The sequence below is a fragment of the Pristiophorus japonicus genome, chromosome 7, assembly GCF_044704955.1.
Source record: "Pristiophorus japonicus isolate sPriJap1 chromosome 7, sPriJap1.hap1, whole genome shotgun sequence".
Lineage (NCBI taxonomy): Eukaryota > Metazoa > Chordata > Chondrichthyes > Pristiophoridae > Pristiophorus > Pristiophorus japonicus.
This window is the reverse complement of record NC_091983.1, coordinates 29,619,783-29,639,153: the sequence shown is the minus strand read 5'-3', so window position 1 is coordinate 29,639,153 and position 19,371 is coordinate 29,619,783. Positions and strand designations below refer to the sequence as shown.

Sequence of the window (19,371 nt, the reverse complement as noted above, 5' to 3'; positions counted from 1 at the left end):
TTAATGCTATACAAAGTTAAAGAGTTTCTCAATCCTAAATCTCTAGCAATTCTCAGACATATTAACAATGCATTTACAAACCTTTAGCCAATTTAATGAAATCCGGTGTTCTCGAACTTGTCTGCAAAGGGTCATAAATTCATCCAACTGCTTGCAAATCTCTGAAAATGACTTTATCAGATCTGAACAGCTTGATGAACCTAGACCACAGCACTCCTATGAATTTATATATGAATTCTTAAGATTATAGCACATACCAGTGTTTGCACAATTGCGTGGTTTGTAGCATTCATGTGAGCATTGAGTGGAAACGAACACTCTCCATCACAGTAGAATGCAGCATAGCCTTCTGGTGCTATGATCCAGTCCTAGAAATATAGGAAAGTTACATTGCTATTATATCAAAATGAGAAAAATGACTACATTTTCTTCCTGAAAAATTCATTAGCTCCCTTATATATTACAAACCCTCTTTTTTTCTGGACCGAATCAATTAGAATTAAGCATCCTAAGTGTCATTTTTAAAGTATGCCATCATATTTTAAAAATGCTGAAAATATTTGGGGCAATTTTCAATGATCGCCATGAAATTGATAGCATATTCTTAATTTTTCAGCACCTGTATAGTACTCTTAGCATTTTATGGTACTACACTGTTCATAGCTGATTTTTGACACTTTAGTTAATATACATAATATATGTGCCGTAGAAATAGAAGGTGAAGCCAATGCAGTGCTGGGATTATCTCCACTGAGTTCAGGACCAGTGGCTCTGTTTCCCTAACTTGTATTTGCGCATCCAGCCTCCTGAGCTCCCCATGGCCATTCCTTCGAGGGAGAAGGCCCACACCGTGAATAAACAAAGGAAACACAATCTGCCAGTAATCCTAATCCTCCGATAACAGAATGACAGAAATGCAGGCCTGTCGATTCATATACTTAAAGGAAAAAATAATTTAGAAGAACTTTTCTGAGTCTTACACACTGTTGACATTCCACTAATATTAACAAAAATTGTTACTTGCAAACCATAAAAATCCACAACTATTCTCGCAGACTCTGGCCATAACTTCAGGGGGATTCTGCTGCAATCTGGAATATCTGGAAAGTAGGTTAGAGCCCAGTTATACCGAGTCCTGGCCGAGGGCTGAGGTTTTAAGGATGGTGTTTTGGGGACGGGCTTTCTGGCCTTTTTGGCAGATTGGGGTGGGAGTGGAGAGTGCCTCAGATATGCCCCTAGCCATTAAAAGGCAGTGAAAAAGACAGTGAAACCACTTTGGTGTGGTCAGCAGCAGAAGTTCAGGGCAGAGTAGCCTCACTCAGCAAATCTTCGGCACCAAATAAGTGAAGGGCAGTGAATGATCTTTGTATAACGTCATTGATGTTGTTGGCAGCATTGATCTTTTGCAGTAGCCAATAACTGAAAATGATGACCGAGAAATTGATCTCGGGTGGTGGTGCAAAATGGTTGCCCGTTATGGGCAGTGCCTGATATTTAGTTACTTGATTACAATGGAACTGAAACTGATCCGATAGCACCCGTTTTGCACCACTGCCCGTGACGAATTTCTTGCGTGTTCAGGCTGCTTCTGACTGTTGTGGGACCCAAGGGTAGAGTTTCACATCAGTGCAAAGTGGTTTTGGCTGCTTATCAACATGAAAAGTAATGGTATCATTCGGTTGTCATTTCCTAACCTGGCAGCAGTCTAATTCCAGGATGGTGAGAAGCTGCATTTCAAAAGTGCCCAGACTATTAGTTGGACCCACTGGGATGTAAGGTGTTGAAGGGAATGTGTTGAATACCCAGTAGGAGGAAGGCTCTCTCTTCTAATGTTAGAAGTTATGATATTGGGAGATTGATGCTCTGTCCATGCTGTCAGACAGTCTCACGTTAGAGTGCATTATCACAACTGTCAGTCAAATGTGCATCACAGCACCAGATGTTCATTCGGCCATTAAGTCTGCCCACAAACACCCCAAAAGAGTAACCTTTCAAAGTTAATTTCACGATTCAGAAGTGAAAGAGTAACAAATAGTTTGTATGGTGCACTAGGCTTGCAAAAGTTGGGTGTATTGCTGGAGTCCAGTCAAACAGCTTTTATTTGCATCGCCAATATTTTTGTAACTAATAAACAAAGGGGTTTAAAGAAAATGAAAAAAAGACAGAGGGGCTAAAATTTCCCATTTATGCGCCTCCCGTTAATGCCTCCAGGAGGGCGCTAACGGGGGGGGGGGGGGAGGGAACGTTACCGGTTCCGGCAAAATTGCGCGGGAGTTAGCGGAGGCATGAACACGGTAGTGCCGCGCCCCGTTGGTAGCACCCCAGGCCGCCGAGCCTCCAGTGATGACATCATCACAGTGCCCGGCGACCCTTTCTCATCCCACGCCAACCCCTTTCCGCCCCTCGGCAGAAATTGGCCAGCGCACCGCGGGGCTGCCGTGGATGATGTCAGTATCAGCCTCGCGGGTTGCATATCGGGCCGACCTCCGCTCGTGGGGCGGAAGTTAAAGGGGAGGTGCGCTGTGCCGCACACCGCCATTTTATTTCTTTGGCCGACTCACCGGTCAGCCTTGCTGTCGCATAGTCCGGTTCGCTATCGTGTAGCCCGGCACTCCGCCATGGCGCCAAGCATCCCTGGTAGCCCAGTGGAAGCCTTGAAATGGCTGTGCAGAGGTCGCAGCGTCCCTCCCCTTTAATGGAAGGGAGGGGCGTTGAAATACGTCAGCACTACGCGGAGAAGCCGCTGATCGCTGCCGAACCCACCCGAACAGGAAGTGGAGCGTGCGACATTGTGCTCCACTTCCTGTGAGCAGTGGTAACTGCAATTTCGTGGCCGGGACAGGACTTCCGCGCGGGATGCAGGAAGTCCTGCCTCGCCTTGTTTACCGCCCCCAAATGGGGCACAACCCAATTTTGCCCCCACAGTTCTTTAAATGTCCCAATGAATTTTCTCTCGGGTTGCTTGCAGCAGAATCCGGAAAACTGTCTGTTGATATACGAGAACCAGGTTCTGTAACGAGCACTCTGCACAAATCTTAATCATGAAGACACTTAAGTGACAATTTTCTGCCTGGCGTTATTGGTACTGACAGCAGGATTTGGGCAAGCGGGGACTGGGACATTGGGTGGTGAGCCCTTCCGCCTTGTTCCTACTGCAAACATGTCTCACGGTGACCTCCTTCCATGCTGTGCATCCACATTCTTCCCTGCCATTCAGTCTGAGCCTGAGAGTGATATTTCCAGCATGCTACTGAAGCCACTTTAGCAGGCTCCTTCACATTGATGAGCTGCAGGAAGATATCAATCTACTGGTCAGGTGGGCAGTGCAGTGGCAAATGGAATTAATTCAGCAGTTTGAGGTGATGCACTTTGGGAGGGCTAATAAAGAAAGGGTATCCACATTAAGCAGAAGGCCACTTAATAGTGCAGATGAACAAAGGGACCTTGGAGTGCTTATCCACAGATCCCTGAAAGTAGCAGGCCAGGTGGATAAGGTAGTTAAGAAGGCATATGGAATGCTTGCCTTTATTGGCCAAGGCATAGAATATAAGAATAGGGAGATTATGCTTAAATTGCATAATACTTTGGTTAGGCCATAGCTTGAGTACTGCGTGCAGTTCTGGTCGCCGTATTATAGGAAGGACGTGATTGCATTAGAGAGGGTGTCGAGGAGATTTATTAGGATGCTGTCTGGAATGGAGAATCTTAGTTATGAGGACAGATTGGATAGGCTGGATTTGTTCTCATTGGAACAAAGGAGGTTGAGAGGAGACTTCAATGAGGTGTACAAAATATTGAGGGGGCTGGACATAGTGGATAGTAAGGGTCTATTTCCATTGGTGGAGGGGGCTATTATGAGAGGGCATAGTTTTAAGGTGGTTGGTGGAAGGTTTAGAGGGGATTTGAGGGGGGGCTTCTTTACACAGAGTGTTGTGGGGATCTGGAACTCGCTACCTGGAAGACTGGTGGATGCAGAAACCCTCACCACTTTTAAGAGATGGTTGGATGGGCACTTAAAGTGCCGTAACCTGCAGGGTTAAGGAATTAGAGCTGGTAATTGGGATTAGACTGGATGACCTTTTGTTGGTCGGTGCAGATATAATGGTAAGTACTGCAGGGAATAGAATACGGCCAGGGTGATCTCCTGGACTAGTTTCGATCGGCTGGATGGGTCGGAGAGAAATTTTCCCAGATTTTTTCTGCCTAAATTGGCCTGGGTTTTTATCTGGTTTTTGCCTCTCCGAGGAGATCACATGGCTCCGGTTGGGGTGGAGTGTAGATGTTTTTAGTATAAGGGGTGGTGCAGTGGTGTCAGGCGGACTGGTTGGGTTGAGTGCTCTTTGCCTTTCCGTCATTGTTCACGGGTTTGTGTGTAACCTTTAGGGCTGCTGACGAAGGGCCGTGCGGCTCTTTGTCGGCCGGCGCAGACACGATGGGCCGAAATGGCCTCCTTCTGCGCTGTAACTTTCTATGTTTCTGCATTTCTATTTCAGATGTTTGGACAAAGGTCCCACCTCAACTAATATGATAATAATGATTTTTGTTGAATTTTGCAAGTAACGTTTAATACATTCTTCCTGCGTATTCCCGATCAAATCATCTTTTTGCAAAATGAAAGAAGCAGCAGAATCATTTAATCCCCCAAGCGTTTTATGAAAGGGAACTCATGTTTGACAAATTTGCTGGAGTTCTTTGAGGATGTAACAAGCAGGGTGGATAAGGGGGAACCAGTGGATGTGGTGTATTTGGATTTCCAGAAGGCATTCGATAAGGTGCCACTTAAGAGGTTACTGCACAAGATAAAAGCTCTCTGGGTTGGGGGTAATATACAGCATAGATGGAGGATTGGCTAACTAACAGAAAAACAGAGAGTCGGGATAAATGGGTCAATTTCTGGTTGGCAAATAGTAAATAGTGAGGTGCCATAGGGATCGGTGCTGGGTCGTCAACTATTTACAATCTATATTAATGACTTGGATGAAGGGACCAAGTGTAATGTAGCCAAGTTTGCTGATACAAAGATGGGTGGGAAAGCAAATTATGAGGAGGACACAAAATCTGCAAAGAGATATAGACAGGCTAAGTGAGTGGGCAAAAATTTGGCAGATGGAGTACAATGTGGGAAAATGTGAGGTTATCCACTTCGGCAGAAATAATTGCAATTGTTCTCCATTTAAATTTCTAAGTGCTGCAGTACAGAAAGACCTGGGGGTTCTTGTGCATGAAACACAAACAGTTAGAATGCAGGTACAGCAAGTAATCAGGAAGGTAAATAGAATGTTGGCCTTTATTGCAAGGGGGATAGAGTATAAAAGCAGAGAAGTCCTGCTACAACTGGTGTATTGGTGAGGCCACACCTGCGTACAGTTTTGGTCTCCGTATTTAAGGAAGGATATACTTGCATTGGAGGCTGTTCAGAGAAGATTCATTAGGCTAATTCCAGAGATGAGGGGGGTTGATTTATGAAGATAGGTTGGGCCTATACACATTGGAGTTCAGAAGAATGAGGTGTGATCTTATCGAAACATATAAGATAATGAGGGGGCTCGACAAGGTGGATGCAGAGAGGATATTTCCACTCGTAGCGGCAACTAAAACTAGGGGACATAGTCTTAGAATAAGGGGACACAGATTTAAAACTGAGATGAGGAGGAATTTCTTCTCTCAGTGGGTTGTAAATTTATGGAATTGGCTGCCCCAGGGAGCTGTGGAGGTTGGGTCATTGAATATATTTAAGGCGGAGATAGACAGATTTTTGAGTGATAAGAGAGTAAAGGGTTATGGGGAGCGGGCAGGGAAGTGGAGCTGAGTCCATGATCAGATCAGCCATGATCTTATTAAATGGTGGAGCAGGCTCAAGGGGCCAAATGGCCTACTCCTGCTCTTATTTCTTTCTTATAAGGATGGGTGGAAGAGGAGTGAGGGAACGGGTTAAAAATTCAAAAATTGGGAACCTGACCCTAACTCCCCTACACAGCGCCCATTTCCGTTTTAACAGAAGCAGGTTGGGGGTCAGACGACTAACCTGCTCTCTTATATTAGGCAGGTCCCTAATTTAAATATTTTACTCAGGTTGTGTGACTCAAATTTTAGCTCTGTTTTAAATGGAACGCCTGTGGACCGGGTTTCCCAGGGCTCGAGATTCCGCAGCTGCAGGGAGGCGAGAAGGACTGGATTCAACAGGTAAGTGCTTTTTGAGCACTGCTTGTGGGCCGGGAGTGTTTCCTCCCAACAAGCTAACCTGCAAACATCCTTGTGCCATCTGTCCAATCCCCGCTATGATCTCCTCCATGAGCGCAGCCCCCTCCTAACAAATACACCCCCATGATCTATGCACAGCCCGCGCCCGACAATTCCCTCTGCCCCTCACCGATGTCTCCGACCACTGCCCGGTCTCTGCACAGTCACCCGAAGGATCTCTCCAGTCCCCTCACACCAATCACTCTGACCCCCTGATCTCTCTGCGTCCCCGACTTCTCGCCGTAACACCCCCCCCATCTCTCTGCCCCCTCGATCTCTCCGTCCACGTTCACTCCGATCCCCCAACCGATCTCTCCTTCCCCCTCCCCTCCCTCTTTGCTACCCCTATTCTCTCCAGCCCCCAACCAATCTCTCTGCCCCTCCCCCTCGCCCCCCCCCCACGGTCTCTTCATCCACGTTCTCACCGTCCCCGTGATCTCTTCAGCCTGCAACCAATCTCTCCGGCCACCCCCCCACCTCCGACCCCCCATCCCACTCCCCAATCGCACCGGACCCAACAATCTCTCTGGCTACCCCCCACCCTCCAATCTCTCCACCCACCCACCCTCTTCAATCTCTCCACGATTCCCCCTGGACCCTGCTGTCTGATCTTTATCAGTACAGCCTTTATGAAGGCAGTAAAGTTTACATCTCCATGTGTGCCCTCTATGGTCAGCTGACATACAATTTCCTGGCCTTCGCCCTTCTCCTTCCGATAAAATCCCAGCATCGAGCCTAATATCGGAATATATTAAATCAGTTGACCACAGGTCAATCCAGTGAAGTCAGCATTGGGCCAAAGTGGTGAGTGTAACTCGTGTTGCACTCGGTCCTGCCACCTCAGTGCAAGGGACCAGAACATTTCTCCTGGAAAAATCTCTGAAACATTTACAAAAAATAGATGACAAAAAAATACTGTTAAGTACCTGCCACCCCAAGTCCCGAAAACTCACGTACAGTTCATGCTTCTTGCAGGCTTGTTTCTGCTCACTGGTATTGTAATCTGTTAAGTGAAATACAGATGTTAGCTAGCAGTCTAAACAAACACGTACACTTGGCAGCATTCACAATTCACCTGTGCATCTTATGGCTTGCAGATTTTTATTGTTCACACCTTATGGGGGGAAATTTAAACACGGGCTAAAAATTCGTTATAGCCCGGTTTGAGGCGGTAACACCGCCTGGATGCTAATTTTAGCGCCGGGCGATGTTTACCGCCTCCAACTGGGATATTCACTATTAGCGCTCCAAGAAGGGAGTGGAACGCTAAGGGGGCATTATGGGATGGTAGCGCTGCAGGGATAATGAAGCCCTGGTGCGAGGAAATCGGCATCCTCACGCCTAAAGTGATCAGCTGGACCACCCAAAAAATGAGAGTAAGTTGAAGGGAGCATTGGAAACATCAGCAGCAGGATGTCAGAGCTCACAGAATCACAGCAATGTTAAAATATTTTACACTGAACATCCACCTGCTCCTGCTTTACAACATCTTTCCGAGAGCTTCCACGGATTGCCTGCTCTCCCTGTCGGTGACGGCGCCAGGCGCTACGGCAGGCAAAAGGACTGAAGTTCGGGATTGCGGCGCTGACGTGGTGTTGCACACCCATGACGTCACCAAGTAGGTGGTGCTAGAGTAGGTAGCGCTAACTGATAGCCGCTAAACCACCAATGAAATTCGTGGCAGGCACTAACAGCCCGGCACTCAGGCGGCAAGCGCTTAGCGGCCCGTTAGTGCCCCTCTCGGGCACTAATGGGTGGCGTTAACAATTGAATTTTTAGCCCGTAGGCTCTGAAATTCCAGTCTCCCACCATAACTCAATCAGGAAACAACCTTTGTTTACTGTTTCCCTCGGAGTTATGCCAGTCACATATGACCATAACAATTAGGAGCAGGAATAGGCCATACCACCCCTCGAGCCTACTCTGCCATTCAGTAATAGATTGGCTGACCTTCGACCTCAACTCCACTTTCCTGCCCTATCTCCATTTCCCTTGATTCCCCTAGAGTCCAAAAATCTCTCTCAGCCCTGAATATACTCAATGATTCGGCATACATAGCCCTCTGGGGCAGAGAATTCCAAAGATTCACAACTCTGTGAAGAAATTCCTCCCAATCTCATCTCAATGCCCGAACCCTTACCCTTATCCTGAGACTATTCCCCTCGTTCTACTCTATCCTGCCAGGGGAAACAACCTCTCAGCATCTACCCTGTTAATGAGACCACCCCCCCCCAAACCCCCGCCCCGCCGATCTCTGCAGCAATGTAATCCCCCGGGAGAAGCAAAATAACAAGAGAAAAAAGCCAGGGCCAATGCGTGGAAAGAATATTCCTCTCTTAACCCCTCAGGTGATCGAAACCAGTCCAGAAGGTCACAGAGACCAAGCACAAGAACACGTCCATATAGAAACATAGAAACATAGAAAATAGGTGCAGGAGTAGGCCATTCGGCCCTTCTAGCCTGCACCGCCATTCAATGAGTTCATGGCTGAACATTCAACTTCAGTACCCCATTCCTGCTTTCTCGCCATACCCCTTGATCCCCCTAGCAGTAAGGACCTCATCTAACTCCTTTTTGAATATATTTAGTGAATTGGCCTCAACAACTTTCTGTGGTAGAGAATTCCACAGGTTCACCACTCTCTGGGTGAAGAAGTTCCTCCGCATCTCGGTCCTAAATGGCTTACCCCTTATCCTTAGACTGTGACCCCTGGTTCTGGACTTCCCCAACATTGGGAACATTCTTCCTGCATCTAACCTGTCTAACCCCGTCAGAATTTTATATGTTTCTATGAGGTCCCCTATCATTCTTCTGAACTCCAGTGAATACAAGCCCAGTTGATCCAGTCTTTCTTGATAGGTCAGTCCCGCCATCCCGGGAATCAGTCTGGTGAACCTTCGCTGCACTCCCTCAATAGCAAGAATGTCCTTCCTCAGGTTAGGAGACCAAAACTGTACACAATACTCCAGGTGTGGCCTCACCAATGCCCTGTACAACTGTAGCAACACCTCCCTGCACCTGTACTCAAATCCCCTTGCTATGAAGGCCAACATGCCATTTGCTTTCTTAACCGCCTGCTGCACCTGCATGCCAACCTTCAATGACTGATGTACCATGACACCCAGGTCTCTTTGCACCTCCCCTTTTCCTAATCTGTCACCATTCAGATAATAGTCTGTCTCTCTGTTTTTACCACCAAAGTGGATAACCTCACATTTATCCACATTATACTTCATCTGCCATGCATTTGCCCACTCACCTAACCTATCCAAATCGCTCTGCAGCCTCACAGCATCCTCCTCGCAGCTCACACTGCCACCCAACTTAGTGTCATCCGCAAATTTGGAGATACTACATTTAATCCCCTCATCTAAATCATTAATGTACAGTGTAAACAGCTGGGGCCCCAGCAGAGAACCTTGCGGTACCCCACTAGTCACTGCCTGCCATTCTGAAAAGTACCCATTTACTCCTACTCTTTGCTTCCTGTCTGACAACCAGTTCTCAATCCATGTCAGTACACTACCCCCAATCCCATGTGCTCTAACTTTGCACATCAATCTCTTGTGTGGGACCTTGTCGAACGCCTTCTGAAAGTCCAAATATACCACATCAACTGGTTCTCCCTTATCCACTCTACTGGAAACATCCTCAAAAAATTCCAGAAGATTTGTCAAGCATGATTTCCCTTTCACAAATCCATGCTGACTTGGACCTATCATGTCACCTCTTTCCAAATGCACTGCTATGACATCCTTAATAATTGATTCCATCATTTTACCCACTACCGATGTCAGGCTGACCGGTCTATAATTCCCTGTTTTCTCTCTCCCTCCTTTTTTAAAAAGTGGGGTTACATTGGCTACCCTCCACTCCATAGGAACTGATCCAGAGTCAATGGAATGTTGGAAAATGACTGTCAACGCATCCACTATTTCCAAGGCCACCTCCTTAAGTACTCTGGGATGCAGTCCATCAGGCCCTGGGGATTTATCGGCCTTCAATCCCATCAATTTCCCCAACACAATTTCCCGGCTAATAAGGATTTCCCTCAGTTCCTCCTCCTTACTAGACCCCCCGACCCCTTTTATAACCGGAAGGTTGTTCGTGTCCTCCTTCGTGAATACCGAACCAAAGTACTTGTTCAATTGGTCCGCCATTTCTTTGTTCCCCGTTATGACTTCCCCTGATTCTGACTGCAGGGGACCTACATTTGTCTTTACTAACCTTTTTCTCTTTACATATCTAAAGAAACTTTTGCAATCCGTCTTAATGTTCCCTGCAAGCTTCTTCTCATACTCCATTTTCCCTGCCCTAATCAAACCCTTTGTCCTCCTCTGCTGAGTTCTAAATTTCTCCCAGTCCCCAGGTTCGCTGCTATTTCTGGCCAATTTGTATGCCACTTCCTTGGCTTTAATACTATCCCTGATTTCCCTTGATAGCCACGGTTGAGCCACCTTCCCTTTTTTATTTCTATGCCAGACAGGAATGTACAATTGTTGTAGTTCATCCATGCGGTCTCTAAATGTCTGCCATTGCCCATTCACAGTCAACCCCTTAAGTATCATTCGCCAATCCATCTCAGCCAATTCACGCCTCATACCTTCAAAGTTAGCCTTCTTTAAGTTCTGGACCATGGTCTCTGAATTAACTGTTTCATTCTCCATCCTAATGCAGAATTCCACCATATTATGGTCACTCTTCCCCAAGGGGCCTCGCACAACGAGATTGCTAATTAATCCTTTCTCATTACATAACACCCAGTCTAAGATGGCCTCCCCCCTAGTTGGTTCCTCGACATATTGGTCTAAAAAACCATCCCTTATGCACTCCAGAAAATCCTCCTCCACCGTATTGCTTCCAGTTTGGTTAGCCCAATCTATGTGCATATTAAAGTCACCCATTATAACTGCTGCACCTTTATTGCACGCACCCCTAATTTCCTGTTTGATGCCCTCCCCAACATCACTACTACTGTTTGGAGGTCTGTACACAACTCCCACTAACGTTTTTTGCCCTTTGGTGTTCTGCAGCTCTACCCATATAGATTCCACATCATCCAAGCTAATGTCCTTCCTAACTATTGCCTTAATCTCCTCCTTAACCAGCAATGCTACCCCACCTCCTTTTCCTTTTATTCTATCCTTCCTGAATGTTGAATACCCCTGGATGTTGAGTTCCCAGCCCTGCTCATCCTGGAGCCACGTCTCCGTAATCCCAATCACATCATATTTGTTAACATCTATTTGCACAGTTAATTCATCCACCTTATTGCGGATACTCCTTGCATTAAGACACAAAGCCTTTAGGCTTGTTTTTTTAACACCCTCTGTCCTTTTAGAATTTTGCTGTACAATGGCCCTTTTTGTTCTTTGCCTTGGGTTTCTCTGCCCTCCACTTTTCCTCATCTCCTTTCTGTCTTTTGTTTTTGCCTCCTTTTTGTTTCCCTCTATCTCCCTGCATTGGTTCCCATCCCCCTGCCATATTAGTTTAACTCCTCCCCAACAGCACTAGCAAACACTCCCCCGAGGACATTGGTTCCGATTCTGCCCAGGTGCAGACCGTCCGGATTGTACTGGTCCCACCTCCCCCAGAACCGGTTCCAATGCCCCAGGAATTTGAATCCCTCCCTGCTGCACCATTGCTCAAGCCACGTATTCATCTGAGCTATCCTGCGATTCCTACTCTGACTAGCACGTGGCACTGGTAGCAATCCCGAGATTACTACTTTTGAGGTCCTACTTTTTAATTTAGCTCCTAGCTCCTTAAATTCATTTCGTAGGTACTCATCCCTTTTTTTACCTATGTCATTGGTACCAACGTGCACCACGACAACTGGCTGTTCTCCCTCCCTTTTTAGAATGTCCTCCACCCGCTCCGAGACATCCTTGACCCTTGCACCAGGGAGGCAACATACCATCCTGGAGTCTCGGTTGCGGCCGCAGAAACGCCTATCTGTTCCCCTTACAATTGAATCCCCTATCACTATCGCTCTTCCACTCTTTTTCCAGTCACGGGTCCAGTTCCCTCCTGAAGGTGTGCAGAGAGTCAGCACCCACCACACCAGGCGGCAATACATTCCCGAGGCTCACTGCTCTCTGAGAGCAGAAGGACCACCCAACCTCCGGTTTATTTCTACTCTTACACAGTTTAACCTCATGTCCCCTGGTCCTCCCCAATCTGGTAAACTGCAATAATCTATCAATAGGGACACTATCCAGCCCTTTAATTATTTTATAAAACTCTATCAGGTCACCACTACATTTACACTGCTCTAAAGTAACTGGACAAAGGTCCTTAAACCTATCTGACTAGCTGAACTTCTTTAAGCTAAGAATCATTCTTGCAGTTCTGCTCTGGATCTTTTCCAAGGCCACTATATCACCCATCATGTGGGTGGACCTAAACTGGGCACAGTATTCCAAATGCGATCTGACCAGCGATCCGTATAGTGATAAAATGGTCTCCTTTGATTTATACTGAATGGTTTTATTAATACAACCCAATACCCTGTTAGCTTTAGCTACAGCTTCGCTACATTGGTCATGAACCTTCAGTGATCTGTGCACAATTATGCCTAGCTCTTTTTCTCTCTCAACGTCTTTCAGCGTTGTTCCCTGCTAATGATAACTATAGTCTGTGTTGGTCCTGTCAACAAGCATGACACTACAATTAGCTAAGTTAAATGCCATTTGCCAATGTGTGGCCCACTCCCCTAGCACATTCTAAATAGTTTGTAGTTGATTGCACTCCTCTATTGTCTTAACCTTTGCACAGATTTTGGTGTAATTGCCAAACTTACTGACCACATTCCCAACACCACTGTCCAGGTCATTAATAAAGCCCGATCCATGGTGGACACCACTAATAATGTACATCCAGGCGGAACCTCATCCATTAACTACAACATTTCAGTTGTGGGATTGGAGCCAATTCAGCATATCAAATTCCTACTGATACCACAAAATTCTATCTTGTGGAGTAACGTAGTGTGAAGTACTTTATCAAAGGTTTTCTAAAAGTCCAGGTAGGCAATGTCTATAGTATCTCCAGCATCCACTACCTTAGTGACTTCCTCAGAAAACTCTTAGTAAAATTGTACGGCAGCACCTATTTTACCAGAAACTGTCTTGCTTCTTTCTAATGGCACCCTCCGTTTTTCAGTGACCATAAAGGGCATCGCTTAGGATCCCTTCTAGCATTTTCTCCAATAATGGATTTCAGGCTGATAGATCTGTAGTTCCCTGGCTCTGATAATTCCCCCCATTTTTGAAAATAGGAACTGCATGAGCTAGTTTCTTGTCTGAAGGAACTATCTGTTGAACTACTGAAGATATGACCAAGAGGCCCACAGAGCACCTGTCCCATCTCTTTAATCACTCTCGGATGGATATTATCCAGAACTGGAACCCTATCAACTTTGTGCTTTTCTAATCTATCCAAGGTGATATTACTATTTATTTTAATATTGATAATGCTGTTCAATACAGCAAAAGAGGGTTACCGATCCTCCATAGTTGGAGGCCTGGAGTACAAAGTTGCTCTTATTTTTAAATACATTTGTGGATTCCGGTTTAAAAAATACAAATCAAAAATGGAAGTCAGCAGAGGCTATAAGTAAAAGAAAGGAGAATTGCTCTGAAAATTTTGTGAAATTGGTTTCATAGAATCATAGAAATTTAGAGCACGAAAGGAGGCCCATTGTGTCCGCGCCGACCGACAAAGAGCTATCCAGCCTAATCCCACTATCTAGCTCTTGGTCCATAGCCCTGTAGGTTATGGCACTTCAAGTGCACATCCAAGTGCTTTTTAAAAGTGGTGAGGTTTTCTGCCTCTATCACCCTTTCAGGCAGTGAGTTCCAAACCCCCACCAGCCTCTGGGTGAAAACATTTCCCCTCAAATCCCCTCTAAACCTCCAACCAATTACTTTAAATCTATGCCATCTGGTTGTTGACCCCTCTGCTAAGGGAACTAGGTCCTTCAATTCACTCTATCTATGCCCCTCATAATTGTATACACCTCAATAAAGTTTCCCTCAGACTCCTCTGTTCCAAATAAAACAAACCCAGCTTATCCAATCTTTCCTCATAGCTAAAATTCTCCAGTTGAGGCAACATCCTCTTAAATCTTCTCTGTATCCTCTCTAGTGCAATCACATCATTCCTGTAATGTGGTGACCAAAACTGCACGCAGTACTCTAGCTGTGGCCTAACTAGTTTTTATGCAGTTCAAGCATAACCTCCCTGCTCTTGTATTCTATGCAAGCATTTCGCATGCCTTCTTAACCACCTTATCTACCTGGCCTGCTACCTTCAGCGATCTGTGGACTTGCACTCCAAGGTCCCTTTGTTCCTCTCCACTTCTCAGTGTCCTACCATTTAATGTGTAATCCCTTGCCTAGTTAGCCCTCCCTAAATGCATTACCTCACACTTCTCTGGATTGAATTCCGTTTGCCACTGTTCTGCCCACCTGACCAGTCCATTGATATCTTCCTGTCGTCTACAGCTTTCTTCTTATCAACCACATAATTTCAATCACCATGTTTGTTTTGTCCCAGCTGAAAATTTATTAATAAAAGTAATATTTATAAGAAAAGAAACCTGTCAGACACGAACACGTCAGCTTAAATACTTATTCTTAAAGAGCAGATTTGAACTCCCGGCGGGAAGCTGACGGAAGAGGACGGCATTCCCGCCTGCGAGATTGAGTCAGGGGCCTAGCAGATATTTTCTACCAGGCTTCTTTTGAATGCCATGAGTCAACTGCTTGTCCTTTTTGGGGCCAAAAGTGGCGGCTGGCCAGCAGGTGGGCGATGAAGATCCGGTGGTGCAGCTGCCACCCGCCGACTCCGAGAAAATGCCGCCGGCAGCAAGATAAGCCGTGGGATACGGTGCCTCATGGGTCTTGCAGCTCGGTGGATGGGAGGGGAGCCTGTGGCAGCAGAAGCATAGACTTTCCTTCGTTACCTCTAGACTTGACTTTTCCAACGCTCTCCTGGCCGACCTCCCAACTTGTACCCTTGGTAAACTTGAGCTAATCCAAACCTCTGTCGCCCGTGTCCTAACTCGCACCAAGTTCCATTCACCCATCGCCTCTGTGCTCGCTGACTTACATTGGCTCCTGGTCCATAATGCCTCAATTTTAAAATTTTCATGCTTGTTTTCAAATCCCTCCATGAAGATAGAGGTACGCGGAGTCAGAGGAAATGTATTAGCATGGATAGAGAATTGGCTGGCTAACAGAAAGCAGAGAGTCGGGATAAATGGGTCCTTTTCGGGTTGGAAATCAGTGGTTAGTGGTGTGCCACAGGGATCGGTGCTGGGACCACAACTGTTTACAATATACATAGATGACCTGGAAGAGGGGACAGAGTGTAGTGTAACAAAATTTGCAGATGACACAAAGATTAGTGGGAAAGCGGGTTGTGTAGAGGACACAGAGATGCTGCAAAGAGATTTAGATAGGTTAAGCGAATGGGCTAAGGTTTGGCAGATGGAATACAATGTCGGAAATGTGAGGTAATTCACCTTGGGGAAAAAAACAGTAAAAGGGAATATTATTTGAATGGGGAGAAATTACAACATGCTGCGGTGCAGAGGGATCTGGGGGTCCTTGTGCATGAATCCCAAAAAGTTAGTTTGCAGGTGCAGCAGGTAATCAGGAAGGCGAACGGAATGTTGGCCTTCATTGCGAGAGGGATGGAGTACAAAAGCAGGGAGGTCCTTCTGCAACTGTATAGGGTATTGGTGAGGCCACACCTGGAGTACTACGTGCAGTTTTGGTCACCTTACTTAAGGAAGGATATACTAGCTTTGGAGGGGGTACAGAGACGATTCACTAGGCTGATTCCGGAGATGAGGAGATTACCTTATGATGATAGATTGAGTAGACTGGGTCTTTACTCGTTGGAGTTCAGAAGGATGAGGGATGATCTTATAGAAACATTTAAAATAATGAAATGGATCGACAAGATAGAAGCAGAGAGGTTGTTTCCACTGGTCGGGGAGACTAGAAATAGGGGGCACAGCCTCAAAATACGGGGGAGCCAATTTAAAACCGAGTTGAGAAGGAATTTCTTCTCCCAGAGGGTTGTGAATCTGTGGAATTCTCTGCCCAAGGAAGCAGTTGAGGCTAGCTCATTGAATGTATTCAAGTCACAGATAGATAGATTTTTAACCAATAAAGGAATTAAGGGTTATGAGGAGCGGGCGGGTAAGTGGAGCTGAGTCCATGGCCAGATCAGCCATGATTTTTTTGAATGGCGGAGCAGACTCGAGGGGCTAGATGGCCTACTCCTGTTCCTAATTCTTATGTTCTTATGTTGCCCCTCCCTGACTCTGTAACCTCTTCCAGCTTTACTACTTTCCGAGATCTCTGCCCTCCTCCAATTCTGACCTATTGTGCATCCCCAAATTTCTCCTCTGTCCAGGCCCTAAGCTCTGGAATACCCTCCCTAAACCTCTCCGCCTCTCTACCTCTTTCTCCTCTTTTAAGATATTCCTTAAAACCTACCTCATTGGCCAAGATTTCGGTCATCTCTCCTAATATCTCCTTGAGGCTTGGTGGTAAAAATGTGTTTGATAATCGCTGCTGTGAAGTGCTTTGGGACGTTTTACTGCATTAAAGGCACTATATAAATGCAAGTTGGTGTTGTTGTTACTCTGTCTCCTCCTGGCTCCACTAAGGAAACATTTTTCACTTACCTTCAGTGGCCTCACTAGCTTCCTGACTTTACTTGGCAGAGCAGCCAAAGTAGGAGTGGGTTAAAATGCCATGCAAAATTACATATATGGGACCCGGATTTCCATTGATTAATGAGACTCACGCTGGATGCTGGCAGGAATCTCATCGTCTGCCAAAAAAATAGGGATGTCAGAGGCAATGGATCTGGAAATGGAGCCACTGTATTTGAACTCTTGCCCTGCTCCATTTTCACCAATCGGAATGAGTTAACCACCTCTCCCCCCTGATAGTGTGGACTGTGCAGTGTTGTAAAGCTCTGGAAATTGTTAGCCTGCAGAAGACTGGAGCCCAATTTGAGGTACTTGGCCACTGTTTGAGTTATCAGGTGATCATTGCTGACCATTTATCCAGCTAATGCCTTGATTTCTTTTGATTGTCAGTTGTTGATGTCAATTACAATGAGTTCCCCTACTGTTCATTATGACTCCAAGGGGTGAAATTCAATCTCGGCAGCAACACAAAGCGGGTGGAGTGCAAAGCGGGCTGCTGATTTACTGTCGCGTATTTTGCACTACCACCTGAGTCGAATTTCACCTCCCAAGAGTATAGTTCATAGAATCTTACAGCACAGAAGGAAGCCATTCGACCCGCCATGCCTGTGCTGGCTCTTTGAAAGAGCCGTTGTGCCCATAACCCTGTAAATTCTTCATCCTCAAGTACCTGTCCTACTCCATTTTAAAATTATTTATGGTATCAGCTTCCACCACCTTTTCAGGTACAGCGTTCCAGATCCTGAAAACTCTCTGAGTGAAAACAATTCTCCTCATCTCCCCTCTAGATCTTTTGACAATGATTTTGAATCGATGACCTCTGACTATTGACCCACTCGCCAGAGAGAATAGTTTCTCTCTATCTACGCAATAAAAATCTCTCATCATCTTGAAAATCTCTATTAGGTCACCTCTTAACCTTCTCTGTTCCAAGAAGAACAGTCTTAACATTTCCAACCTCTCCTCATAACTGAGGTCCCTCATCCCTGGTAACATCCTGGTAAACCTCCTCTGCACCCTTTCTAAGGCCTTTACATCTTTCCTGGTGTGGTGCCCAGAATTGTCCACAATACTCCAGCTGAGGCCTATCCAGTGATTTATAAAGTTCAAGCATGATTTCTTGGCTTTTATATTCTATCGCTCTATTTAAAAACCCAAGCAACCCATATGCTTTTTTGACCAACTTTTGGTTGCCCTGCCAACTTTAAGGATTAGTGTGTAAGGACACCAAGGTCTCTCTGCACATCTACACTTTTCAAAATCGTGTCATTTATAGTATACTGTCTTTCCATATTTCTCCCACAGTTCATCACTTTACACTTCTCTACAATGAATTCCATCTGCCATGCTTCTGCCCATTTCTCCATCCTGTATTTGTTAACCTGAAGTCATCATTATCTATTACTTTGCCAAGATTCGTATCATCTGCAAATTTTATAATACTGCTACCTACACCTGAATCCAGGTCATTTATAAAAACTGAAAAGAGTAATGAACCCAAGACTGACCCTTGGGGAACACCACTGGAAATCACATCCCACTCTGAAAAACATCCATCCACTACCACCCTGTTTCCCCTCAATGAGCCACTTTCCCCTTAATTCCATGGACTTCTATCCTCGTAACAAGACTCCTGTGTGGCACTTTATAAAATGCCTTCCAAAAGTCCATATATACAACATCTACCTTGATCAACCTTCTATGTTATTTCATCAAAGAATTCAAGCAAGTTAGTCAGACACGATTTGCCTTCAACAAATCCGTGCTGGCTCTCCTTGATTAACCTATGCCTTTCCAAATGAAAGTTTATTTTATCCCTGATAATGGTTTCCAATAACTTCCTCACCACCAATGTTAGGCTGACTGGCCTGTAGTTTATTGAATTATCCCTCTCCCATTTTCTTGAATAGTGGTATAAAATTAGCAACCCTCTAGTCCTTCAGCCCTCCAGTTAAGAATCTTTCCTACTGAGTGAAATGAATATTCACAGAGCATGTTGAATATTAAAAAAAGTAATATTCACTTTCTCTTTGTAAACCATTGCAGTACAGTGATAGAAATATCTAAAAACCTCTCTGAGTTACTTGTATTTTTGCATATATTACAGACCTCAAACTGACATGAATTCTGAACCTTGAACTGACCATAGGTAAATTCTAGAAATGTTTTATGATTCACAACATTGTTCACCAGGACTTGCTGTTTGAAAACCCCAACTCTCACCCCACTTTCCAAGTGAAAGGAAACTATTGACAGAACAAATGCGGGAAACCATAATTTGCTTTGAAAGTAAAACTAAATAATACCGTATTCACTACTCAGAATGTGGTCTCCTCTGCATTGTGGAGATCAAACGCAGATTGCCTGATTGCTTTGTGAAACACCTCTGTTCAGTC

The 19,371-nt window shown here is 45.4% G+C and overlaps 1 protein-coding gene across 1 annotated transcript in view; it reads right to left on the bottom strand.

Moving 5' to 3' along the window:
• bmp5 (bone morphogenetic protein 5) overlaps window positions 1–19,371 on the bottom strand; it is a 262,311-nt gene that overhangs the window by 1,365 nt on the left and 241,575 nt on the right. The window contains exons 5-6 of the mRNA XM_070884339.1: window positions 7,167–7,243; window positions 258–368 (exon numbers count right to left, since the gene is read on the bottom strand). Coding sequence (XP_070740440.1) covers window positions 258–368; window positions 7,167–7,243 — 188 coding nt within the window. The remainder of the gene's footprint in view (window positions 1–257; window positions 369–7,166; window positions 7,244–19,371) is intronic.